Below are 27,822 nucleotides of genomic sequence, written 5' to 3'. Positions count from 1 at the left end.
AACCCTGCAGCACAGTTACGACGCAAGCGGCGTGTCTGTGTTAATAATTCCGCACAGTGCAGGCCGGCGCCACACCTAAACCACACATGCCACAGTCTCCGGCAGTAGGTCTACACCAAATAAGTACCCACAATAATAAAATACATATAACATTACATTACAGTTCTAGATTAAGGCCAAAGTTTTCAGTTTGTGCACTAATCATTCAATTTATTAGACGATTGTATGTGCATTTGATGCTCAAGGTGTCAATATGATCAATTATCAGTACTTGCCTACCTTTCTCCCTCCATCCTCTGCTAAGTTTTTATTGATCAATGAAAGAATAGAGCGGTGCACTACCCTAGTCCTCTGTTTCAAGTAACAACAAGTAGTCAAGATTCCTTTGGTGAAAAAAAATATATATATCCTTTATTCAAATATTCCAAAATGGTGAAAAGAGTCTCAGTCAACGCGTTTCGTTCATCAGGGTGAACTTCGTCAGGGCGTGTATAATATCAAAAAGGTCCAAAATGGCTTGAAACCATGTGTGAGTGGTCTTCTAATAGACAGGAAACTGTGTCGCCGAGGTGGCAGCAATGAAAACGGCAAGTCAAATGGCACAGCAGGGCCTCCTTGATAAGGGCCCCACGTGTGGAACTGGAGCTGTAAGCTATCCTAGCTCCTTCCTCATATTGCCTCAGGATACATATGGAACAATACAGCATCTCTAGTCCTTCCAAAGGACTGGTGCAGCATGCCCTACTAGTGTCTGATGTGTGGAAAACTACCTCGAAATCCCCTGGTTGATCCCTGAATTGCACCTACAAGAAGACTTTAAACCCATGATCTTGGTTCATAGGAGCTGCACAAAACTATCAAATCTCCAAGCAGTGCTCCTATAGAACTTCCTGCCCTCCCATCTTGACCAACTGCATCCTGTTTTACAGATTCGTCACCCTGCCACAACCAGTGTGCTTGGAACGTGGCGTCAGTTACACCATTCGCCTGGATTTCACCCGCTACAGCTATCGCGAGAAGATTCCCAACGCCAACGTGCTCATTGATTCGGTAAGATCCCACTCAGACAACAGAGTATAAGTTAATAGTAAGAGAATATTAAGGAGATCTTGCATGCTGAATGACTATTGATATAATATGGAATATGATGATGTTGGCTCAGCAAATCAGAATATGTAAAAGCTCTCCTGGCTTTAATAGGTCACTGTTGTCCTATTTCTTCATTATCTCTCCTCCCCTTTACTGATTTTTACAGATAAATACAGACAGAAATCATTGTGTTTCCTTTCTATATTTATTTTTAAAAGCAGAAAAATACAGAAAATTGGGCATCTTTTCAGTGAGTCTCCATGCGGTTATTCATGACTTCCAGGCCATCAGCTGAGTCGGTTCACCACATGGGGAGTTAAAAAACTGGTTGAGATTTCCTTAAATCAATGCATATCTCATTGTATATTTACTGTATAATGCTACAATTTTCATATAGGAGTATTGTTTTATTTTATTTGGCTATTTGATGTGTTTAAACCTGACAGGCATCACAGTAGGATTGCATAATTATCAGTTAAATACATCTGGCAATATTCAACTGTCAGCTTACTTAATTCACAAAACACAAAATAAATATGGATAAATGTCAATAAGATGGCCAAAAAATAGATAGAGATAAATAGAGACCGAAATGTTGAAAAAATAAATACCATAAAACTGGGAGTTCTAATTGTAAGACAGGAATTAAATATGGCAGGACTCTGAGAAACTCAGCATCAGTATTCCAAACAATGCCAGTTCTGTGGCATTTCACATGCTCATGGTCTGCAAACCTTGATCCCTTAACCAGTATCTCTTTCCTTAGTACCTTCCATTTGTGACACTACAGCTGGTCTGTAATAGGAAAGTGGCATCTGTACTGTAACCACCTGTTACACGTTAGTAGTGATGTCACAATGGGCCTTGCTAGAGTAGACTGGGACTGTGAGCGGAGGGACCTTTGAAGAGTTGTAACACTCCTTTAAACAATTACACTGGACTTGCTTTTCAGCTCTATTTCTTCTGCACCGTTTCCATCTGGAGATTCACTATCATTAGGCGATAAGAAGACATTTAGGGCATTGTGTGTATTTATTGCACTACTGAAGATCATAAGAAGAAAGCAGGAATCTTTTGCTTTTTACTAAAGCCACTTTTGAAACTTACTTCCATTGAAACATTAAAACACATGTAAGAAATTACAAGCTTCATATGGGCCTCTTATTTTCATGGTGTAGTTTTTTAGATCTGGCTTGACTACAGAGCTGTCTTCAGGACCAACTGTTACTAATTCTTTCAAATATGAATGAATTGTGCTTTCTCTCTGCCCAGAGGGGTGTTTACCTGTCAGCTCATGCTGTTACCTATTTGGTGTAACATACTACCTCCTCTGGAAAGCTTGCATTGCAAAGCATAAGGGATAATTTGCCAGGAACTCATAGACACTGAAACGCTGGCTGAGTCTGATTAATATTCCATCCTAGTTTTTCTCCCGCTAGACAAGTGATCCGTAAAGAAGAAAGATGGTCACATGCTAGTAGAATCAGGGAGATGGAGACAGAATGCAGGGATTGGTAAATCATTGCATAGCTGTGTTCTTGGAAGAGAAGTGTAGATCCAGGCAGCGCCTGGATACCCTCACGAGTGACAAGAAGCGCTCTACAAATCTACTGATTGATTGATCCATGATCGAGCCCATTGAAATTCAAATCCATGGTTTATCGGGAGTAGGAAGGGGCACAACAGACTGGCCAGATTTTGATGAGTGTGTTTCATTAGGGCACAATTGAACTGTACTACACACATGTCTTCACATCTTTACAAATAGTTAGCCAGCTGAAATGTCTTGAAATGAGACCATAAGTCATCCTTCCTCCAAAATGTCCCCTTACAAGGGCATCATGTAAGCCAAGGAGAACCCTGCTCCTCGAGAACAACTAGGAATGTAAATCTTTCCTTTGGTAAACCTTCGCATTTGATTCTCTGGCACGGGTCTTCTACAGGTCGTCGTCTTTGTTCTTTTTTTTTAAAATTTTTATTTTTGTTGCAAAACACATGTAATATAAGGAAATACCACCAGTCACTTGAACATATACAATCAGTAGGTGCCCAGGAGGCACGTTAGATGCTGAGTCAGGATATATTCCGATCCTCGAGTGCCGTGTGGATCTGCGGCAAATTAAGTGACTTGATGAACGGCAGTATATCTACAGTATAAAAGATACCGGTTGCATTTTCAGGTTTTTTGACGTGGTTTGCATTTAAACAACTTAAACAAGAAAAACTGCACACATAGCTCCACATGTTGGTGAGGTAGTACCTCCTGTAACCCGCATCCCAGTCCATAGCAAGGAACGTGTCAAGCGATCCCATGCCCCCTGCCCCACCCCCTCTCCGCACCCCATCCCCCTTCATGCAAGTCCAACTCTCACCCACGTAAAGCATCCAACAGTCATTCGTACATTCAATCAGAGGTCCCCCTCACTCTCAGATCCAAAGTCGTCTTTGTTCTTCACGTTCTTTTAAGACTTCCTTCAAGTAGATCAAAAATGTTCCATTCAAATCCATGAAACGCCAGGTATTCCTGAATATATTAAAGTCAATACAGACATGGGACAAAGGAGTTTAGTGATGTTTTTACAGCATGACATCTCTTCTAGATTCACATGCCTTGCACAATCCCACTATCTAGTGGCTGTTTCTATTGTCTTCAAACTTTTGTTAGTCTGTGGTTTGGGAGGCTGCAAGGGGGGAGCTGCTATATGATGTTGACCGTAATCCCGCAATGCTTGGGGTGACAGTGGCATGTGCAGTATTTTTTTCTATTAGCCTCAGCCATGATATGTGACACTCGAATGCCTCGCTAAGGGTGCACTTGAATGGACTACACGCACAGACATTTATTATGTCCACTGATCAAAAGGTTCATGGAAGGAGCAATAAGCCTTTTCCCAGCAAGCGAGGTAACTCCTCCACAGTGGAATTTAAACTTAGTTTTGTCAGGGTTAATGAGGGCACCTTTTGAACCAATGCACAAAGCCACACTGAGACATCTTACACTGGGAATGTTGTTCTAGGGAGCAATCCCGTCAAAGGAGAGTTAGTGAGACACAGGCGCTAATGGTACAGGAGCCTTCCTAGCCATACCGAAGGCTAAAGTAATAATAAAGACACATTACAAGTTCCTACCAAAGGTTATTTCACCTTTTCACATATACCAAGATATCACTATAATTTCTTCCTCGAGAAACATACAAATGCTCAGAAAGGGCCCTACAGACCTTATATGTCAGAAGGGCGGTCATGTACTATGTGCAAGTGACACACAGCATCAGGAAAACAGAACACTTCTTTTAGGGGCCTCTCTATTCAAGCTCTGGTGGTGGCTGGCTTCAAGCACACTATTGCCAGAGGGAGTGTACAAACTATCCAACTATGTTACTCTTGAGCAAGCAATCCTTTGCTCGACAAACCTAAGGCACACTCCACTAGGAAGAAGGGGGCTATGAAGGTCTATATGGCCAACATCTTCACGCAGGATATATGCAGGGCCGCCTCTTTATCTTCTCCACAAACATTCACAAAACATTACTTCATGGACTTACACTCAGGCCAAGAAATTGAGGACGGGCAAGCTGTCCTGAAGAAAAATTTGCCCCACTCCCTCTTCTGCCCACCATCACAAAACAAGTAATACCACTATATAATCTGTGCAAGGCATGTGCATCTAGAAGAGATTTCATGCTGCAAAACAAACCTATCACATAACTGTAATTATGGTTTAGCAGCTTGAAACTCTTCTAGAGTCACATGCGATCTTCCCTCCTTCCCTTAGCAGGAGGTTTGTGGAAGGTAAAAAAATATCGAATTTAAGTTGGTTGACACGCACATGGGCATTTTGGGATTACGGTTGACGTCATATAGGTGCTCCATCCATGTCGACTCCGAAACCACAAGCTAACAAACTTTTGAAGGCTACAGGAACACATCTGGGCCCAACCACTTGGCAGCAGAACTGTGAAAGCACATGACTCTAGAAGAGTTTCAAGCTCAAAACCACAATTACAGGTAAGTAACTGGTTTCTAATCCTCAACAGAAAGTGATCACGGCTTATGGCAGACAGATGATGAAGAGTAAAACTCGACTGGGTCTACTGATAAAGATTGAGTAGTTGTGTTTACATCAAATGAAGGAGAACCATGAATAACATGTCCTGGCTTTTGACGGTGTTTGCAAAGTCCTGTCTTGTCCCTTGTGCTTTAACTCCAGCTGCAAGAGGTTATTAAAATATTTCCCACTTTCATAGACTGATGATCGAAGAATGTAGGTGTCCCTCTGTAGGCATTGTCGGAAACCAACAACAAGGCATAATTCTTTTCTCAGATCTTCGCAGTTTCTCTTGATGATCAATTTTTTAAGGTTAAATTGATTGACCTATTTGTTGTAGTAGGCGCTTAGAGACCATACTCAAGGCATCCTTTATATCTTCTTCCAAACCTGAAAACAAAGTACCAGCTGCTGCTTCATCAGTTCACATTGCTTTAGATGTCAACTCTGTAAACTGGGTGATAAATATTGTCTCCTTCAATGACATAAAACAGTGTGAGCTGCAAGAGTGGTTTGTCTTCTCCTAAAAGCCCCCTTGACTTGTTCAAGGAAGGTACCATAGTATTGTGACCAAGTACTCAGTTCACTCTTAGACATCTTGCCCAGCTTAATACATCTTTTGATAAGTGAGATAAAATGAAGGTCCATTTACTCCATCTCTTTTGTAACCCCTCAGTGACTTTCAGTATTTTTTACAATGCACAGTTAAGGGCACATTATCCAAATTATTAATAAAAAGTGTGCATGCTTTGTTAGCTTCACCACGCACTTTGTGTGCTTGTTGTGCTTGACGTTTGACATCCTGAAATACTGCGTGAGCTGCCATTTTGCTTGGCTTATTCACAGATTATGGTTTGAGAACTGCTTTGCCAAGTGCAAAGTCCAGTTCCAAGTGGTTTGTACAGGAATCTGTTGCCACATATTCATTTTTGGATTTTGTCCAACATGGAACAACAGAACAAGCAAATACAGTTCCACGGTTTAATAAATACAATTATTTTAACCCAATAGAACCAGTTAGGTAAAAGTAAAAATCAATTAATGAAATTAGGATTCAGTTTCCCGATGGAACTGGGATTAGTTGACATGTTCTTGGCCTGAGCCATACCTGACACTCAAAGGCTGGTCGGATGAGGGAGCACCTGATTTGCTGTAGACAGTACACGTTTGGTCCATTACAGTTGTCTGTATGTTTCTTCTTCCAGATTGTGCTTATTCCGCGCTATTCTTCCATGGAGATGTTCATTGCTGGAGACCCGGATGCCATCAGCCGTAGGGAGACGTTTGAGCGTATTCGCTGCCATGAACGTGGCAAAACCATTTCAACCGTTTCAGATAATGAAGTGATGACGGCCTCCTCTGCAGTGTGTGCCGTCCTCATCTCCAGCATGTCGGCTATTCTGCATGACGGCGCCTTGAGTACGTATGAGAGTTGGGGGTTCGACAGCGGACATTCATGCCAACGAGTGTCTAGGCAACAGACTGATCTCAAGGAGTGTTTTGCCTGAGTAGAAATGTTCCTCAACTACCATAGAATTGACTCTATATTTTGTATTCCCAGTTTGTCAGTGTGACCCTCAGGGGTCCGTCAGCTCTGAATGCAACTCAAACGGTGGACAGTGCCAGTGCAAGCCCAACGTGATTGGTCGGAGGTGTGACCGATGTGCCCCAGGAACCTATGGCTTTGGCTCACCTGGATGCAAACGTGAGTAGGGAACCTTCCATCAAGACTGTATAAAATTATTTCTGCATGGATTCCTCCATTGTCCTTGGATACAGAACAGTTTATCCATCAGAGGTTTAATTAATTACTCCTAGTCCTTTCCTTTCTCTTGGTTTTGTCAGTTCTTCCTGTCACTGACAAAAATCACAATTAAGCTATTCCCATGAAATATCAAATGGACAAGACTTCGTTCAGACCTTCTGTGTGATTCCCTCCCCACTGAGCTCTGCATTTTACCTCTGAGTGCCTGTGACGGACCTCTTCACGTACCTTCTGACCAGCACATTGTGGTCGCTCAATCCCATATAGCGCTCCTTTCTCCCATCCTGTGTGCTTCCTTTCTTTTAGCTGTCCCTGATTGTTCAATTAACTCTTTATCCTCTTCTTATATCACGCACTGGGGTCTCCTTGCCCCTTTGCTTCTCCAGGACAATTCACATTAAGATATCGGGATCCGTCTCTGAGTCGTGAGCGAATGCAGTGACATGGCTTGATTGTCTTTATTAAGAGGGGGAACGTGAAATGGTGGCATGCTCCTGGTGACCCCGTTGGATGGTAGTACTCTGGTGTTATGTGGAAGGGTTAATAGAAAGGTGTTCCCCGGCAATGGGATGGTGGTCTGCTCGTGCACATGACAGGGCCTGTCGGCCAGTGCCGCAGGTCTGAGAGAGGGAATGGTCAGGCAGGTGATGGATTCGGATTAAATCTGCCTGAAACAAATAATTTTGTGAAAAGTGAGCGTGAGTATGCAGACTTGAGTGAGAGGACACCTGCAGTGAACCCTGGGTAAGGATTTACCCACATTGTGGAGCATACCTGAGGAAGCTTCCAAGCACAAAAGGCAGCGTTAGTCTGAGCCTAAGTTGCCGGCAGGTGAGTCCTTATGGTGGTGCTATATTCTTCACAGAACAGCCTTGACCTTGGCATTTGAGACTGCTCTGAAGGTGCCAGTAAACGAGCTCACTGGCATTCCTCCCGACACCTATGGTTAATATAAGCCCGTGTTGAGGTAGTTCCTGGTGGGGGGAGGGAATACATTAGAGAAAGAGACAAGGTTCCGCTTTTCACGCTGCCATTGTAGGACGCAAGGTTATCATCGCAGCTTGGATCTGTTTGCTCGCTGCTGCTCATCATCACAGGTTGATCCACCATGGATGGTTTGTCAGAGGTAAGAGGGACCTACACCCACCACGTGCCCTCACTCTATGACCGGGGACCAAACGGTACAAAAGATCCCCCCATATAGTAGGAATTCACTTGTCACCCAGAGCTCTCGGCACATGTTCATGAACGCCCTCGTTCCGTGCACGTCTGTTCCCTAGCTAAGGTTTCTGCTGCCTAAATACAAATATAAATAAATACAATAAATACAAATATATACTTACCAGATGAAACGAAGGGAAATAAAGAGACTGGTCATATTTGGAGACAACTCACTTGAACATCTCTTCTGATGCGCTTGCCACACCCACATATCATTGTGTTTTACTATTTCTGTTCCTTCGGCCATTTCTCCACAATACAAGTTTATGTTCCACAAAATCTTTCTGCCAACCCAACCATGACTCTAAATGTTGAACTCATATGTCCCAGAGTTTCTCTGACACACAGCATGCCTACATTATTTATTATGGGGTTACAGTTACTCTTCACAGTTTTCCCCGAACATATCAGCCGTGTCTCATGGGACAAGCTGAATTTTCACATACCACATCAGCCATGTATTAACTATGTAAACTCATATTCAACTGTTGTTCTCTTTTTTTGCAACACATGCTCTCTTTCTGCTGCCTCTCCCTCATAATTCCAGGACTTTTCTTATGATCTTCTCTCTATTTTAGTGTGCCAGTGCAGTGTGGAAGGGTCCCTGCACAGCTTCTGTGACCAGAGCAGCGGGCAGTGCGCTTGCCGCCCCGGAGCCTTTGGTCATCGCTGTGACCGGTGCCAGCCGGGGCACTGGGGTTACCCGAAGTGTCGGGTCTGCCAGTGCAACGGGCACTCCGAGGACTGTGAACAAAGAACTGGGGCATGCTTGAACTGCAGAGACCACGCGACTGGGGGCAGATGTGAGAGGTGAGTATGAAACGTAGCATCTCCTACGATGCTAAAGGTTGGACTACTGCTTGTGCGGGTCAGGAGCTAAGGAAGAAGGGTCACTATTAATGCAGAGCATGGCCAAAGGGTAGGCAAGCCAGCTGGCCAGCACGCGCATGCTCATGTAGTAAGATCTTCATACACCAACAGAGAGAGAGGTTTATTAATATTCAAAGGCAAAGGGTTAATTTCAGAAGGGTTTCTACAAGAAATGCATTGCACAGTACATACATATTTATCAGTTAGGATGGGACATATGGAGACATTTCTTGATTTCATGGACAATGCATATTCAACACAAATATGAAAATGGAAACATTTGTTTTTCTCAGTTACAATATTTTTTTCATGCGCCTCCTCATTGTTAACTATTTTTCCCAGGAGCAGGTTAGTTAATAATCTGATTTGCTTGCCGGTCCAATGTATAGGCAAATTAAAATTACAATTTCAAATGCTTTATTCGGTATATAAGATATAACCATATAGCATACAAAAAAGAATATACAGATAATACATCATAGACCTTATTTATAAAGAAAATCAATTACCATATTAAAACAGGGGCAAGAACTAGGACTCCACAGAATTAGATAAATTAAATCATTTTTGGAGGACAAGGTTGCGGTGTTTAGCTCAAGACATTTTGCAAATAATTAATTGCATTATTACATTATTTCCTTGAGTAAAGTGACAAAAGTGTATTAATCCCAAAATTTATAAAATAGAATTAGGATAGCTCATGTTTCAATTGGGGATATGGTTTCTAGTTAAAATCATGCTAAAATTATTGTTAATATTGGATAATTTCATCTAAATAAATAATTGGTTAATTTAAAATACAATAATAAAACCAATACGAACAACAATATGCAGACTGTTAAAATTACAGGGATCATGTTAATCTAAGTCATGGGATAATCAATTTCCTGCTCGAAACACATTTTAAAATGTAGGTGGCTACATGAAAACATACATCCGTGCTATTCAGTTCGAACATTAGCAGCAAGGCTTCTTTGGTGGTTCTTTTGTTATGTTTTAAAAACATAGGCTTAAGGTATATTTTCCTATAGGAAATGTAAAATTTACAGAAAAGCATAAAGTGGCAACAGCTCTGTTTGGATGTCCCGTCGCATGGGCAGGTTAAAGTGCTAATCCTTCCAGTATGAGGGAAGGACACTAAGTGGTGTACAGTGCCCAGTCTCAGCCGCGTCAATGAAAAACAATGTGAACTTCTGGTGACGGTTATCAGGTATTGTATTGTAATGTATAGGCTTAGTGGCAGCTGGCAGGCGGAGAGGTTGGGGAGCTCAGCATGGCTGGTCTGCCGTAGGATTTGTAGCATTGGGCCGGGGTTGAGATCCAACGTGGGTCATTCCCGGTCAATGTACGCACAACAGTGCAGACTGTACCTCTGATCTGAACTCTGTGTGCTTTCTTCTCATTAGATGCGTAAGCGGATACTACGGGAGCCCCGTTTTGGGGTCTGGGGACCATTGCCGGCCGTGTCCTTGTCCAGAAGGACCAAACAGCGGGCGCCATTTTGCTGTCTCCTGCCATCAAGAGGGGCGAACACGGCAAGTCATCTGCACCTGTGACAAGGGTTACACCGGTGAGTGTGCGACCTTACTATTAAAAATTAAGTTTCTACTGATAATATACAAATGTGTACAAGGGTGTTCTTTCATTTTCATTCTGAGCCAGGAATCTCTGTTTAAATTCCAAAAGTAACCCATGACATTTAAATTGCAATCTAATAATAAACAAAATCAATTTAAGGTAATATTGCCAACAGGTTGCGAAAACTCATATTAATTAACAATCATGTCTGTCTTACCAAGTAGACTATTTGGCCATGTGGGTCCTCTAAACATGTTGATTCAAACAATACTTGTTCAACGGAATGCGATTCATACTACGCTTGTGAACTGGGTCAATTGTGAGTTAAAACATTTACTTGAGACCCATGTATTGGAAGATGCTTGCTTTAGTCCTAAGGTATATAAACGCTTTCTCTACCTTTTTCAACCCCTTGCAATCATTGAAGGATAAATTGTGTTTCCTCCAGTGGATACATATTCATGACTTGGACTTCATCCCTTCTCTTACTGAGACTTCGTGGATCCATATGAGACCTTTCGCGGAGTCGTAATTCTCTTCTTTCCACGTTTCAGCTTTTGTCCTGAAGGGACCCTTAGGTTTTCTCTGCCAAGAATCGAAACGTCATCTGTTTTCCTCACCCAAAACTGCCCTCTGAAGACATTTTGTGCTATCTGAGACTTGCAGCTCTTTTGCACGTACACCTTGTTTTCACTTTCTTTCCGCTGTGCGCTGTCCCATCTACACGGTGTTTTCTAATAACATGCAGCATATGTCAAATGAATATAATTGGAGCACATTTTTGGGGAGATTTAAAGCCTGATTTACTATTTGGCGGATGGCCTGTTGTTCCGCCAGGGGACGGACAAATTACTCCGTCCCCATGGCGGAGGGACCATTCACCAAATGTATAACCGACCGCCAAGGGGGCGGTCATCTATAATGCATTGGCAGGAATCGCCGTCATCCCAGTTCCTAACGTTGCCTTTCGCTGTTTGGTGCAGAGCTTCGTCAATATATTCCTTTTTTTATTTTTAAAATAGAAAATCCTGAAATAAAAAATGTAATGCTCCCCTCACCATGGGACCCATTTCTGTGACAGCCCTTACTCCTCAGACTACCTATGATCCACCCTCAATTAAATCAGAAGGGCACACTATTATGTTGCCGTAAGGATACGCCGGCACGGTTGCGATGGAGTATTCTTACCGCCACACAATAGAGCACTACAGTCTTGAACCATTAAATTTGAGATAGTGGTTGCCACTCCAATTTTAATCAGGTAGGAGCCACTCTATTAAAGCACATTTTTGGACTACCAAATCTGTTTTAAATCACACCTTCACTTCACAACATCTACACTCACTTAGGCCCCTCACCCACACCTCACCTAACGACAAGGAACAAAAGATCTCCGCCAAAGAGCCCCATCATTGGGTGCCCGTCGGGTATTGCAGCGCCGACCCGACGAGGAGCGAGCCCATATGATGAAGCATGGCACCTAGCTGGCTGGGTGTGTTAGGGCCTTAGTTCCAAAAGGAGGGATTCCCCCTTCCCCCCGCCTCCTGCTGATTCACTTACCTTGGAATATAATCTGCTCTTTAGTGATTCAGAATACCTCTCATTTATCTGTACTCACCCTTTGGGTATTTCACCTAGGAGTTGCATACCCTTTCATTCTAAGATATTCTTACCGCCCACATATAAATCAGGCCCAAATGTATATTAAACTCACAACATATACACATTTGGACCCACCGCTGGGAGCTTTCATAATAGGAATGTATCTAAATATAATACTTAGGGAACCACTGTTTTTCAATTATCAAATATCCCAGGCTTCTGTTTTGGTTTATGGGGCTAGCCCTCTTTCCTGTTCAATCTTATGTTTACTTATGACATCATAAAAGACACCAGTGGTCACATCGGAAACTCACCAGGCCTAGTGATGAAGATAGCATATGGCCAGGCGAGTCCATTAAGGTCCTCCGTTATATCCCACCCGGAGATGACGCATATAGTTATAGAGGAGTTCCATACCAGTTGTGTGTTCCATTTCCCTTCTCCTCTGGGTGTTATTCTTGTGAAGTCACTGCTGAGGTCACCTCTGATATAAAACAATGGAGAGAATGCATTGGTGGACTCCACCGCTGCAAAGGGTGCATGGGGCTGTGTGTGTGGGAGGACAGCATCCACATCACAAATCTCCCAAGCTTCAGAGTGTGGTACGGAGATACACAAGGTTCCCTGTAATATGCTCTGCAGGTGCTGAAGTGATACCTCCACCTGTAGTGTCTAGTGAAATAAAATAAAGTCAGTTCTCTTTGGCCAGTCCTGCTTTGCTAACGATCGCAAATAATGGCCATTCTAGGATGCCCCTTTTCTTGATGATCTCAACTTGGGCTAGCGTCTGTTTTGAGACGTATTGTTACGTCATTCACAGGATTGCACCTTTAACCAGATGCTGTTGTAGAAGGGACTAGTTATCCTCATATCAAGAGGCCAAGCTTTTCAAATATTAGCTGTTTGCACAGACGAAGATCCGCCCCATGTCAATTCTACTGTCCATCTGGGGATAACCTCTTGGTGACAGAGTGAGGACCAAAGCTTCCTAGCAGATCCTTACATTGTGTACATATCTTTGAAGTAGAGGGGCTCCACTTTATGTTGGCATTCGTTACCAAGTCTTCCTACCATATCTCAGATTTACGCCTCAGATCAACTTCTTCAAATCAAACAGTTGGAATAGCGAAATAGTTTGTATGTTATAACTAAGTAAAATTGGTGAATGAGAAGAAGGATGAGAGAAGGAATGGTAGGGAAAGAGTTAGTGTGTTTGGAAAGAGTTAGGGTGTTTGGAGAGAGTTAGTGTGTTTGGAAAGAGTTAGGGCGTTTGGAAAGAGTTTAGGGTGTTTGGAAAGAGTTAGTGTGTTTGGAAAGAGTTAGGGTGTTTAGAGAGAGTTAGGGTGTTTGGAGAGAGTTAGGGTGTTTGGAAAGAGTTAGGGTGTTTGGAAAGAGTTAGGGCGTTTGGAAAGAGTTTAGGGTGTTTGGAAAGAGTTAGTGTGTTTGGAAAGAGTTAGGGTGTTTAGAGAGAGTTAGGGTGTTTGGAGAGAGTTAGGGTGTTTGGAAAGAGTTAGGGTGTTTGGAGAGTGTTAGGGTGTTTAGAAAGAGTTAGGGCGTTTGGAAAGAGTTTAGGGTGTTTGGAAAGAGTTAGGGTGTTTGGAGAGAGTTAGGGTGTTTGGAAAGAGTTAGGGTGTTTGGAGAGAGTTAGGGTGTTTAGAAAGAGTTAGGGTGTTTAGAAAGAGTTAGGGTGTTTGGAAAGAGTTTAGGGTGTTTGGAAAGAGTTTAGGGTGTACAGGGACACATTGAATTAAAACTTAAAAGGGGACATCTCAAACCAAATGTGTGTTTGAACTTATCAAGTTGAACAAAATGGAGTAAAAATGTAAATGAGAGTTAAACTGCATACATTTTGTTCAAATCATTTGGTCAAAAACTGTTTGTCTTTCCCTCTCATCCAAGAAATTAACATATTTATTTACTGGCGAAGCATATAAGAGGCAGACATTTACCATAAAATGCAGTGGTACCTTTACAAAGACCATATAGTGGTGTATTTAGTTAGGGTATGACCTTTCTGTGCCGAGTGCCTTGGAAGTGACAATCCGTGAATACAACTGAGATCTGAAAATCCAGCTTCATTTGAACAAGTTAATTGATTCATAATAATGTATCTTTTTTATATTATAGAATAGTTTCACCCCAAAAGATAGTTGCACATGGTTTACTGTAGGAAGCTGGCTATTTATGTGATGTATCAAAAATCCGATCTGCCGTGTAAAGAATCCCGGGGTTCCCTTATGAATGGACAGGGACTTGCTACTCAATCCCAAAGTGCTCTATTAGGGGGTAGTGTGGTCGAGCAGCCTTAGGCTTAACACAGAGGAGTGCAAGACATTTGCAAAATACACACAATGATCAATAAATGACAACATGACTCAAGAAGGAAATCCACACCAATTTATAAAAATACCAAGTACCTTTATAGATGTTTAGGCATCAGAGAAAAATAGTTCAGATCAGTACGTATTAAAATATAAATTCTTTGTACTTTAAAAAGTGGACACAGTGCAATGAGTTCAGCAATGTAGTGGAAGGAAGAACACATTCTGCAACCAGGTACAGCACATCGAGCTACAGGTCCAATCTCCAGGAGTGAAGGTGAGTGGTGAGCAAGGTCCAAGGCAGCACCAGCAGTACACCACCAGCGGCATGACGGAAGAAGGGTGCAAATCAGCATCGGGAGCCCAGTGCGTTTCAATGGGGATCGGTCGCTGTAAAAAGATGCTGCAGGTTCTGGCTATGAAGCCAGTCAGGCTGAATCAACAAGGGAGGATCAGGCCTCACAATGCTTGGGTTCCAGAGGAACACCTTTGGTCCTCTTCTCCAAGGCCCGGGGGCAACAGATTCAGAAGTGTCATTAGGCGTCAGGTTTTCCTTACCGGAGCAGTCGCTGAAGAGGGGCCTTGCATGCAGAGGCCGCAGGCGATGTCGAGGCGTAACGAGGGGTGAAACCACATTGGACTCGAGCTCTGGGAGGGTCTGGGGGACCTTGTTGACACCGGTGGCTCACTTCAGCTCAGGCCAGAGGCGATAGATGCAGTGGTGGCTTCAAGTGTCAGGTTTTGGCAGTTCCGGAGGCCTGTGAGTCTTCTTTTTGGAGTTTATGCTGAACAAGTCTGTTGTTCACTGGAGGTGTTGAGTCTTTTTCGAACACTGGCAGTCCTCCCAAGTTTGTGGATTCACAGCTGCATGACGAGTCGGCTTTGCACAGACTTCAACGAGGGATGCAGACAGGCCGGCGAGGTTGATACCAGATCAGCTGCTTCTTCTCTCCTGCTTTTGTGGCTCTTCAGTGTCCTCTCTCTTATTAGGTCATCAGGAACTGCTTTTCTGGTGCCAGTACATCCCCAAAATACTGAATTTAGGGGTGTTATGGGAGTGCAGAGTAGTAGCCAATGGGCTCCGGACCCTTGGGGTCACTGTGCACCCGATATGACCACTTCCTGTGGGAAGTGGGCATATCATGTCCCGGAATTCCTAGGTATGCCATCACAAATATGGTTACTCTGAAAACTTGTATCCACATTGCAGTAGCCCACCTTAGGGGTGGTACTAGCCTGGAATTGGCATGCCTCCCTGACAAGCTAATTGTCCCACCTGTCTAGGTGCCAAGGGGGCTGTGGACAGGGTGTGGCTTCCTCCCCTGTGAGGGGAGCCAGATTCACATTCTAAGGGCGGCAGCTTCTTTGAAGCTTGGCGACCCAAGGAGGCTAATCAGCAGGTCATCCTGTTGGAGGGGGTGTTACACCCTCTTCCCATACAGGCGTTTAATTTTCGGTCTCCTGAGAACAAAATGCTGTCACCCTAGGAGTTTGGCAGAGATCAAACAGCAAGCATACCAGGGGCTGGTAGGTTTTGAGGGGGCACCTCTAAGATGCCCTCTGGGTGCATGTATTGGTAAATCCAACACTGGCAGGAGTGTGGGTTTACCAATATGAGATGTTTGAAACCAAACACGCCTATTTTCAGTGGAGTCATCATGTAGCTGGGGAACTCATTTTCACCTGTGTCCAGCACATGTCTTAAGATGGCTTCCCTGGTCACTTGTACTGGCAGATATGCCCTCACATGTAATGTTTATCACCCTGCCTAAGGGCTGTCAGCACTGCTGTAGGGGTGACTTACAAATATCATATGCAGTGGTAGGAGACTTGGCGCACAGGGATGTATGACATGTCATGTTTTGACTTTTGCCTGCACAAGACACGCAGGCTGCAGTGGTAGTGTGCATGTGCTTGGTGAGGGTTCCCTTATGGTGGCACAATTAATGTTTCTGGCCTTAGGGACCCTCTTTAGTACTTCAGGCCATATGTCCCCGGGTATTATTTACTAGGGAAATACAGAGGGTGCTAAAGGTTTTACCATTGGGGGGAAACAACTGTGCAATTTTGGGAAATAGCTCTGGCACTGGGGACCTGGTTAGCAGGAACTCAGTGCACTTTCAGTCAAATCTCATCAGTGGCCAGGCAAACCTCGTGGGGGCGACCATGTCAAAAAGGTGCGCTCTCCTACACTTACCCTTGCACTAAACAGTATTAAATGAGTCCTTCCAGCCTTGATATGAAGGAAACTAGAGACCATTCAACCAGCAATTTCCAAACGCTGTGTTATTGGGTCAAAGAATTTTGATCCAGGACTGCCTTCATAGAGATGTCTGGCCGGGTGTGCCTGGGTTCACATGACACTGATTTGAGGGTTCCTGTCTTTAGTTTTCAGTGGGTGTAGTTGTGGGTATGAAGTCCCAGTGAAACCTTTTTTTCATGTGGCTGTTGCATGATCAGTTGCACCAATTCTAGAATATTTGTCCACCATGTGTTTGCATGCAGTAGGTGGGAGAACTATTGAAGACTACATAGTAAGACCCACCTCTGTTCTGAAATTCCTGGTGAGTTTCTACCAGAATGGCAGAATTCTCTCTTACATACACATATGTGATAGTTTTACTTACATCTGTAGCCAATTAAGTACAGTCACCCTTTTGAGGAGGGGTATGGCACAGCAGCCAGGGCGGCTGACTCTGGAGGGTGGGGCGAATGGTTCGATCCCCATTGCCGGAGGCAGATCAGCGCAGCATCGTGTGACTCTGGGCAATAGATCACTTAATCTCTTCGATGGCCCAAGTGCCTTGAGACCCATAGGGGTGATTAGTTTGTGCTTTACAAATACGGGGTTATTTGTTCCTTTCATCCCTCCTTATGATCCTTTCTCGTGCCACTTGACACATACACAACACAAGGTGACACTCTCACTAGGTTTACTGTGGGTGTATTGCCAATCACAAACACAATATCTGCGTTATTCTCCAGCACAAAATCTTTCATAGATATACTTGTTTGAAAGGTGTTCTACCACAATATTGAGTTTTAAATATTGGCCTACCAAAATATCATGGTCTGTAAATTGACTACCAAAACATTGTGCAGCTACTTATATGGAGGTAAGTATAGATGTACTATTCTTAACTCCACGTCTACGTACTTTGACAGTATACATCTTAAAAGTAGTTAGATGTTGAATTAAGAATAGGAAATATATATTCAATATATATAAATATATATATATATATATATAGATACTTGCCATCACAATATTGTGATAATCATTATTCTGCATACAGTATTATGGATGGTATTTAATAGATGTCGAGTCAAGAATAGTAAATTTATCTTTACCTATATGGACGTACCATCACAACATTGCAGTGATCGATATTTTAGATACAGTAATGTTGCAAACGACAGATGCTGACACCCCAGCATCAACATCCACCGATCGCGCCAACCTCCTGCTCTCCTGGAACAGCATCAACGACGAAGAAACTGCCAGAATAATGAACACCATCCACTCCGGCTCATTTTCCGACCCCTGCCCCCACCACATCTTCAACAAGGCGAGCACCATCATCTCACCCCAGCTTCGAAAGATCATCAACAGCTCCTTCGAGACCTCCACCTTCCCAGAGAGCTGGAAACAGACCAAAATCAACGCCCTCCTCAAGAAACCCACAGCGGACCCAAAGGACCTCAAGAACTTCCGACCCATCTCCCTGGTCCCGTTGACGGCAAAAGTCATCGAGAAGGCCGCCAACAGACAACTGACCATCTTCCTGGAGGAGAACAACGTCTTGGATTCTTCACAATCTGGCTTCCGCGGCAACCACAGCACCGAGACCACCCTCATCACCTCCACTGACGACATCAGGACCATACTAGACAAGGGCGAGACCGCGGCCCTCATCCTCCTGGACCTCTTGGCCGCGTTCGACACAGTCTGCCACCACATCCTTCGCACACGACTCCATGACGCAGGGATCCGAGGCAAAACCCTGGACCGGATCACCTCCTTCCTCACCAGCCCAACCCTCTTTACCATCTACATGGCACCGCTCGCCAACATTGTTCAACACCACCACCTCAACATCGTCTCATACGCCGACGACACGCAGCTGATTCTCTCCCTCACCAAAGACCTGGCCACCGCCAAATAAAACCTTGACGTGGGAATGAAAAGCGTCGCAGAATGGATGAAGATCTGAAACTGAACTTGGATAAGACAGAGGTCCTCATTCTCGGCTCCACCCCCTCCGACTCCTGGTGGCCGACCGCGCTTGGAGCTGCCCCGACCCCCATTAACCACGCACGCAACATGGGGTTCAGCCTGGACTCAACACTCACCAGCAAGTCAACGCTGTCTCTTCCTTTTGCTTTAATACCCTCCGAATACTCCAAAAAATCTGCAAATGGATCCCCACCGAAACCAGGAGAACAGTCACCCAGGCGCTCGTCAGCAGCAGGCTGGACTACTTCAAGGCACTCTATGCAGCAACCTCGGCTACACTCCAGAAGAGACTCCAGCACATACAGAACGCCTCCGCATGCCTCATCCTCGGAGTACCCTGCCTCAGCCGAATCACCACCCACCTACGAGACCTGCATTGGCTCACGGGCAACAAGAGGATCACTTTCAAACTCCTAACCCACGCACACAAAGCACTCCACAATGCCGGACCAGCATACCTCAATGAACGACTGTCCTTCTACACCCCAAACCGCCAACAGCGCTCTGCCAACCTCACCCTCGCGACCGTCCCACGCATCCGCCGAACGACCACTGGCGGCAGATCCTTCTCCCACCTCGCCGCAAGGACGTGGAACACCCGCCCCCCATCCACGTATGACCTAGGACCTGCTGACCTTCAGGAGACGCCTCAAGATATTGCTGTTCGACCAGTAGCTGCCTACCCCCTCCTTAGCGCCTTGAGACCCTCACGGGTGTGTAGCACGCTCTATAAATATTCTGATTGATTGGCAGGATGATATTTATTCACTCGATATTGTGGTAAACAACTTTCTTGAAGAATTCTACATTATCTGGCTAGAAATCCTCTGTAGTCAACTTTACCATACTATCTTTGCATCTGCGCATATATGCTAAATAAGGCACTTCTTAGAACCGGCCAAACTACGTTCTACCAGCTGAGAGGAGATTCACCCAATCCAGGACTCGCCTACCTTCAGCTACCCCTGCAGGAAACCTCTCCATTACATATAGAATCTCACATTGTCAATTATTTCCCATAGAATATCTATTTTTCATATTTGGTCCGATTTGCTCTCCACGGTAGCTAAAATTGTCTTGGAGACTTTGCTAAGGTGAGGCATACGGAGGAAGGGTAGGCATGGGTAAATTGACCTGGAAAAATCCAGTTGCCAACTTCATCTCCAATGTTCAACCCTCTTGCTCAAAACAGTTCTTAGCACTCTGACTATCTTAGTGAGGCTGTCATGATTAAGATACTTTTTTAATAAATAGAGCGGTCCCTCTCCTCATGCACCACATGCCCAATAACCCAACAATGGTAACCAGGGGTGTATCACAGGGCTTACCCATCTCAACATAGTTTATCAACTGCAGGAAAGCACCACATAGTATTCTACATAGCGTTGATATTGAGTGTCACTGCTAAGCCAGTGATTAAATCGTCGAGTTTGGGTGGCAATTTCATAACACTCAAAACTGTATTCTCTGCTACAGATGCTTGGATGGACTACAATAGATATTAATAAGTCCAAGACGAAACATTTAATAATTGAGAACACACATAACATTGCAAACACCCTTATTGCCCTCATGCTGTTGGGCATTTACAGCGGTTAATTGCTCTCCTCCTCATTCACACTCACCGTAAGCTTGGGCCCATAACTGTACCTTGGTCGGTTGTTAATGCTCTCTGCAAAGTGTGTTAACCAGTGGTAACACCAAAAACATTAGGTAATTACACTTAAATAAAAACCACAGCAAATAATTGCATGAGATATGTACCCATCAATTAATGTTCTGCACAAGCAGTTGTCCACATCAGTATGACTATAATGGCAGTTATTGACCGGCGGATGGAAACGACAGGAACAGACCAGTCGCTGCGTAAGGGAGCGGAGGCAGGGTCATGGTGATTGACCTGCTACACTCCCCTTTTTAGCATCTTGCTCTCAGACCTGACTTGCTCCCCCTCACTCAGGTGTTGATGGTAAGCAGGAATGCAGTGCAATTCAGTGCCAGGTAATAAAACACAGTGACAGGAGGGAGGTGAAAAATGGGGGCGAAGGTTGGGGAAATCCTGCTCAACATCCATAGCCTGCCATTTCGAATCACCGTCTCACCCAGCTCAGCCCTGCCATGGGGGGAATTTCTTGACTCCTGAGATCCTGTTGCAGACACTCTGATGCTCAGATGCGTGTGTGCTGCTGTCGCTTAGCAAGAAACCAACCATAAGTAAAAGTTTCATATTTTTATTCCCACTTTAAATATGAACCATGGTGGCTTGAAGGTAAATTTTCTACATCTGGCTCTGCAGACGTCTGCAAATGTTCCTTAATGAACTGTGTAAAGCAAAGTGTGTAAAGTTTTCATTCAAACTTTTGTTGCTGTAACTCAATCTAAAGAGGCACCATAAAAAGGCTGGTAACTCATCACCAGGACATTTGGGACTGTATTGCTAGTCATGCTCTGGGGTCCCACAGGCTAATTCATGAGCTACTAACAGTGGATTCAGTCCTCCAAGCATTTCAGAGACACCAACCTCTTTATATATCTCTAGGTAACTGTTTGGGTGGAGATTTCTGGACTTCTTGTGCTACAATTGTTAGGGCCCAATTCAGTTGCTGCACATATCTCGTAAATAGCTACACCCAAGAGCCGTTGTGAAGTATAGAGAGAGATGGAGGATTGTGCCCTCTCGATTTGTCAACGTTAGTGTAGAATCATTGTCAATCGTTTTCTGATGTTTTTCACGTGCTTGGTTTTTATTTGTATTTCCATACATGAAGTGAGAACAGAAATAGTGAAAAACAGCCGACATGTGTTTCGCCCTAGTGGCCCATTGCAAAAAAACCAAGCACGTGAAAAACATCAGAAAACGATTGACAATTATTCTACACTAACGTTGACAAATCGAGAGGACACAATCCTCCATCTCTCTCTTTCTTTATGTATCTCACAATTTCCCCAAAGCTTAATCTAGCAGAGGATTAGACCACTTGAAATGTGCCATTTCTTGCTTCCTTAATTCTAGGCTATCGCTAGGTACCCAATCCTACATCCATCCTGGATCCCAAATGTTGCTGTGGGCATGCTTTACTTGTGTGTTGACATGTCCCTTTCCTCCTCAGGAATGGTAAAGCGATCGGAAGGGGTTCGGAGTGAGTAAAAGTCTTCTCAAATCTGCCTACCATCCAGTATCCTCTGCATGGCCTTACCACGCAATACCACCTTACTCGCCCTTTCACGCAGTGTGTCCCCATTGTGAAGAGCCTTCATACATAACACCATGCTGGTCTGCAAGAGGATGGTTGTAATGTGTGAGTTGTGCTTAAAGGCGGCTTCTAGCAGAGATCCTGGGTTTTTTCATTGTGCTAAACACATCTTTCCCAATGCTGAACAGTGTGTGTTAGAGCAGCCAGGATGGAAGGGCACTTCATCACTCACTAGGCGTTTCACGTTGATGCATGAACATAAAATGTATGAAAATAACCTGAGTTTTAGGAATAGAAAGAAAGCTTCCATGGCTACATCCAAAGGCAAGCCAGTAGACATCTCAAGCTGATCCAGAAATGTTACCTTAGCTGACGGTGATGGTGGTTATGAAAAGAATGCAAGAAACAGGAAAGCACAAATGTAGTAAAGTGCATTTTTAGTTATTAGACCATTCAGTCTTCATTAAAAAGGATTAAGCAATAATATATCACACTCATCACCAAGGCACTTAACATAAAATGAATTTGATTAAAAGGTAATTCTTGATTTCAGTTACTTTATAACATTATTTAAAAAACGTCCCACTTCCTACTGCTTTTTCTACCTCAGGATTTTCAGTAGAGAACAGGGAATCAGTGGCTTTTGCTGTTGAGACGCTTCTAAGCCAAATAGGACATAAGTCTCCATTAGGAAGTAAAGTAATTAATTCAGGTATATAAACTTCTGAAATCACACAGCCCTTTCTTGAGATTAAAACTGTTGGAATTGAAGGGATATGTTTATTTTCACCTCTGACCGTGGCCCAGAGCGATCTTGTAATCCTGTGTGTAAATATTGAGGGGCAGATTTACAAGGAACGGACGCAACCGCATAGATGCGCTAGGTTCATTGCGCAAGTGCCAAATGCCCTTGCGCCATCATGGATGAGCTTTATTTACAATACAGTGCTCCTTGGCGCAAGGATTAACAGATGCGTCAGAAATAGTGACACATCTGTTGGCACAAAAGTAACGCATTGCTGAAGTTGCTCATGAAAGTGACGCAACTCCAGCAATGTGCCACAACAGATGAGTGAGTCCCATTCAAAAAGCCCTGCGTCATTCCTTACGCCTGGTCTGAGCAGACGTAGGGATTTTAACACAGTGAAGGAGTAGAGTGATGCAGTGAAATGTTGTAAATCTCACTGTCACAAGAGTGGGGGTCCGCTGCACTCACTAGTTCATGTAGGTAGCAAAAAATTTAAAATCTAAATAATTAAGGTGAGGGTGCTCAAGAGGTTCACCTCCCGCCCAAGAGGTGCTGTGCTTAAATACTCGAGAAACCTTACAGGTGTAAGGTGTGTCTCTTCAGCACGCCAGAATCAAACTACAGGGATAAGTGTCAACAGATCTTTACTCCAAAAAGTAATGAATGTTTATATTGCCATCCATTTATTCAAAATGTTAATTCATCCAAACAGAAGCAGTATGCTGTTCCAATAAATTCTTGGTTGCATAATAGTAACGCAAATCATGAGAGCAGAGGGTCAAGCTAGGAGAGTTCCTCTCCCCTGCTAAGCCTGTGCATTGTGGGGTCCCACAGGGGTCGGCATTGAGTCCGACCCTTTTTAACATCTATGTGGCCCCACTTGCCAGGTTAGTAAGATCGCACGGGATGGAGGTGGTGTCATACGCCGATGACACGCAGATCATGGTGTCCCTCTCCCACTCGGTGAGTACCTCCGCGTTCAGCTTCAGGAACTGCATGCAGGCAGTCTCCGAATGGATGATTCTAAATTCACTGAAGCTGAACGGAGAGAAAACCGAGGTCCTGATCTTCGGTAAAGAACAAAACATATGGTCCAGTGACTGGTGGCCCCCCTCTTTGGGAGTATGTCCTGTGCCTGTAAAATCAGCCCGTATTCTGGGCGTGATCATTGATACGTCACTGGCCATGACGCAGCAGGTCAATCGAACTGTGTCCACTTGTTGGGGAGTGTTAGACCTGTCAGCCCTAGGGTGGTCTTTCCCTGTGATTTTTTGCCCTTGCCTCATTTTTCCCACCTTCTTTTTGTTGGCCCATAGGTCTTCGGGCACCTTTTCATAGCTAATCTGTGTTAGGGTGCAGGTGCTCTCTACTTCAAACATGGCTGCCACTGGCCCCTGCTACTGCAGCGTGGTATTTTTAGTGTAGCACCCTAGTTGCCAGGAGCAGGCTGGATCCCCATACAATGTTGCAATGCCAGCCACCCATCCCCTGTCCATAGGTAGAGTGGGGAAGCTCCTGGAACCTTCCAGAAGAAAGGCGGAGCTGACTTTTCCCGTCTTAGAGAGTGGTCACCTGACCTGGGCATATATACCGATGCACCGCGTACGAAGCTAACAGAACGCCATGGAACGAACCCGAATCCAGGAAGCGTGTAGAATCACCGTGTATAGTGATTGCATATAGAAATAGGACTGCAGAGAGGAAATGGTTCCTGTAGTGTGCGACACGGAGGACAAGCGCAAGTGAAAACGGGCTAACGTGGTCCCGAAAGACGAAACAAAAAAAGTGACTGGGGGGTAAAAATGTCGTACCAGAAGCTCTGAGACTAAACAGGAGTGTACAAAGTAAATATACCAAAAACATCGGATTTTTCCTATTTCTATACGCACTCACTATACACGGTGATTCTACACGCTTCCTGGATTCGGGTTCGTTCCATGGCGTTCTGTTAGCTTCGTACGCGGTGCATCGGTGAGTCTTCGGTCCGATGTACCTTGTGTTCTCTACTCACATGTTTAGTTTTTACTTTTACACTAGTATTGAACGGCATGTTGACTTTATTTTAGTTGGTTACCAATTATTTACCCAGCTGGACTGTGTTTCTTCTATGGGCAGCACACTTTCTCCCCGCATAAGTAATTCCGGATGTTTTTTCCTGCTTGTTATTTCAGTCACCATTTTGTAAGTCACGCTTCTTGTTTAACTTTAGGTATTAACATCACTCTTCCGTTTTTGCTCTCCGCATACCTTTGATATTATCAGGTGTAGCATCGTGGTTTACACTGTTTCTTTCTCTTTTCTTTTTTCTCTAAACACGTTACTTGGCTTGTACAATTTTTTATCCTACTGTTCTTTTGATTAAGTGACTATAGCCTCGGGTCCTGTATTTACTTTAAGTTTTGCATTGTTTGCTCTTTTTTTAGACATTTAACCCCCTGAAGAAGAGCCAAGCCAGGCTCGAAATGCATTGGGGTCAATATGCACTGTATAGAAGGATGATGTCTACAGCTGATATCTCATGATTTGCGTTACTATTATGCAACCAAGAATTTAATTGGAACAGCATACTGATTCTGTTTGGATAAATGAACATTTTGAATAAATGGATGGCAATATAAACTTTCATTACTTTATGGAGTAAAGATCTGTTGATACTTATCCCTTTAGTTTGATTCTGGCGTGCTCAAGAGACACACCTTACACCTGTAAGGTTTCTCGAGTAAATTTCACTGTGTCAGTTCTACATAGCTTTTTGCATGGGAACGCCTAGCCTCCATACATTGCACCTGGTGCAGGTATAATGTGACGCAGGGCTTTACAACAGGACGCATCATCCTAGATGTGTCACGTTGTAAATTAGCCGTATTATTTGCGCCGCCGTTGTGTAAAAAAAAACCGCAATGGTGGCACAAGAAGGCTCAAGGGGCTGTAAATCCGGCCCAGACTTTCTACCTAGCACTTAATACTGGTGTTGGTTTGCTTCTAAGAGCTGCCAGTGTTAGCAGAAGAGAGACATAAAATGCAGAGGCTTAAAGGGAATGATCCAGGATCACACAGTTTGGTCAAGTGTGGAAGCTTCAATAAGAACTCCAGTTTCCTGGTTTCACAGACTATGGGTCTGATTGCGATCTTGACGGGTGGGATACTCAGACACAAACGTGATGGATATTCCATCCGCCGTATTACAAGTTCCATAGGATATAATGAAATTGAAATATGGCCGACTGGATATCCGTCACTTTTGTGACTGAGTATCCCATCCGTCAAGATCGTAATAAGGCCCTAAGTCTCCTCCACTGCACTCACAGTGAGAGGAAAAGAGGAGATATCAGGCACATAAAGCATAAACATGGCAACTTACGTGTTCGACTGATTGCACCTGGTCAATCTTAGTGACTCTGCGGTGTTGAGTCGCCGGGTGCAAAATAATGTATTAAACCAGAATGAGAAATTGAAGACTGTATCTGTGCCTCCACAGGGTCACGCTGTGACGAGTGTGCCCCCGGCTACTACGGGAATCCATTCCAGGCTGGCGGTAGGTGTCTGCCGTGCCAGTGCAACAACAACATTGACATGACCGACCCTGGTGCCTGTGACCGTCGGACTGGGCTGTGCTTGAAATGCCAGTTCCACACAGAGGGAACTCACTGTGAACACTGCCAGCTGGGCTTCTACGGAGACGCCTCCCGGAGGAGCTGCCGAAGTAAGTGAGGAGCAGGAACCATCTGCAGCAACATTCCTACTGGTTCTGTGTGTGTGTGCTTGTATATGTGTGCACATGGGTGTGGGAAGCATGTGAAAGCATGTCCTGGTGCCTGCTATGGGTCTGCAGCAACATTCCTACTGATTCTGTGTGTGTGTGTGCTTGTATATGTGTGCACCTGGGTGTGGGAAGCATGTGAAAACATGCCTGGTGCCAGATATGGGTCTGCAGCAACATTCTTACTTATTCTGTGTGTGTGTGTGTGTGTGTGTGTCTTTGTGTGTGTGTGTGTGTCTGTTTATGTATGTGTGCACATGGGTGTCAGGAGCATGTGAAAGCATGCCTGGTGCCTGCTATGGGCCTGCAGCAACATTCTTACTTATTGTGTGTGTGTGTGTCTTTGTGTGTGTGTGAGTCTGTTTATGTATGTGTGCACATGGGTGTCAGGAGCATGTGAAAGCATGCCTGGTGCCTGCTATGGGCCTGCAGCAACATTCTTACTTATTGTGTGTGTGTGTGTGTGTGTGTGTGTATGTGTGCACATGGGTGTGGGAAGCATGTGAAAACATGACTGGTGCCTGCTATGGGTCTGCAGCAACATTCTTACTTATTGTGTGTGTGTGTGTATGTGTGCACATGGGTGTGGAAAGCATGTGAAAACATGACTGGTGCCTGCTATGGGTCTGCAGCAACATTCTTACTTATTGTGTGTGTGTGTGTGTGTGTGTATGTGTGCACATGGGTGTGGGAAGCATGTGAAAGCATGACTGGTGCCTGCTATGGGTCTGCAGCAACATTCTTACTTATTGTGTGTGTGTGTGTGTATGTGTGCACATGGGTGTGGGAAGCATGTGAAAGCATGACTGGTGCCTGCTATGGGTCTGCAGCAACATTCTTACTTATTGTGTGTGTGTGTGTGTGTGTGTGTGTGTGTATGTGTGCACATGGGTGTGGGAAGCATGTGAAAGCATGACTGGTGCCTGCTATGGGTCTGCAGCAACATTCTTACTTATTGTGTGTGTGTGTGTGTGTGGGGGGGGGGTGTGTGTGTGTGTGTGTGTTTGTGTATGTGTGTACATGGGTGTCAGGAGCATGTGAAAGCATGCCTGGTGCCCGCTATGGGTCTGCAGCAACATTCCTACTGGTTCTGTGTGTGTGTGTGCTTGTATATGTGTGCACATGGGTGTGGGAAGCATGTGAAAGCATGACTGGTGCCTTCTATGGGTCTGCAGCAACATTCTTACTTATTGTGTGTGTGTGTGTGTGTGTGTGTGTGTGTGTGTGTGTTTGTGTATGTGTGCACATGGGTGTCAGGAGCATGTGAAAGCATGCCTGGTGCCTGCTATGGGTCTGCAGCAATATTCCTACTTATTGTGTGTGTGTGTGTGTGTTTATGTATGTGTGTGTGTGTGTGGCTCTGTCGGTGTGTGTGGCTCTGTGTGTGTG

At 44.4% G+C, this 27,822-nt stretch overlaps 1 protein-coding gene across 2 annotated transcripts in view; it reads left to right on the top strand.

Moving 5' to 3' along the window:
- Nucleotides 1-27,822, top strand: part of LAMB2 (laminin subunit beta 2) — a 301,168-nt gene that overhangs the window by 198,793 nt on the left and 74,553 nt on the right. The window contains exons 17-23 of one of the 2 annotated variants that reach the window (XM_078661826.1): nt 930-1,050; nt 6,343-6,556; nt 6,699-6,842; nt 8,702-8,933; nt 10,400-10,563; nt 21,842-21,871; nt 26,152-26,376. In XM_078661826.1, the coding sequence (XP_078517952.1) occupies nt 930-1,050; nt 6,343-6,556; nt 6,699-6,842; nt 8,702-8,933; nt 10,400-10,563; nt 21,842-21,871; nt 26,152-26,376 (1,130 nt within the window). The remainder of the gene's footprint in view (nt 1-929; nt 1,051-6,342; nt 6,557-6,698; nt 6,843-8,701; nt 8,934-10,399; nt 10,564-21,841; nt 21,872-26,151; nt 26,377-27,822) is intronic. The other variant, XM_078661827.1, reaches the window with a different exon arrangement.

The sequence above is a fragment of the Lissotriton helveticus genome, chromosome 9, assembly GCF_964261635.1.
Source record: "Lissotriton helveticus chromosome 9, aLisHel1.1, whole genome shotgun sequence".
NCBI classification, from domain to species: Eukaryota; Metazoa; Chordata; class Amphibia; order Caudata; family Salamandridae; genus Lissotriton; species Lissotriton helveticus.
The sequence above is the reverse complement of the archived record's forward strand: the minus strand, read 5'-3'. Positions and strand labels throughout refer to the sequence as shown.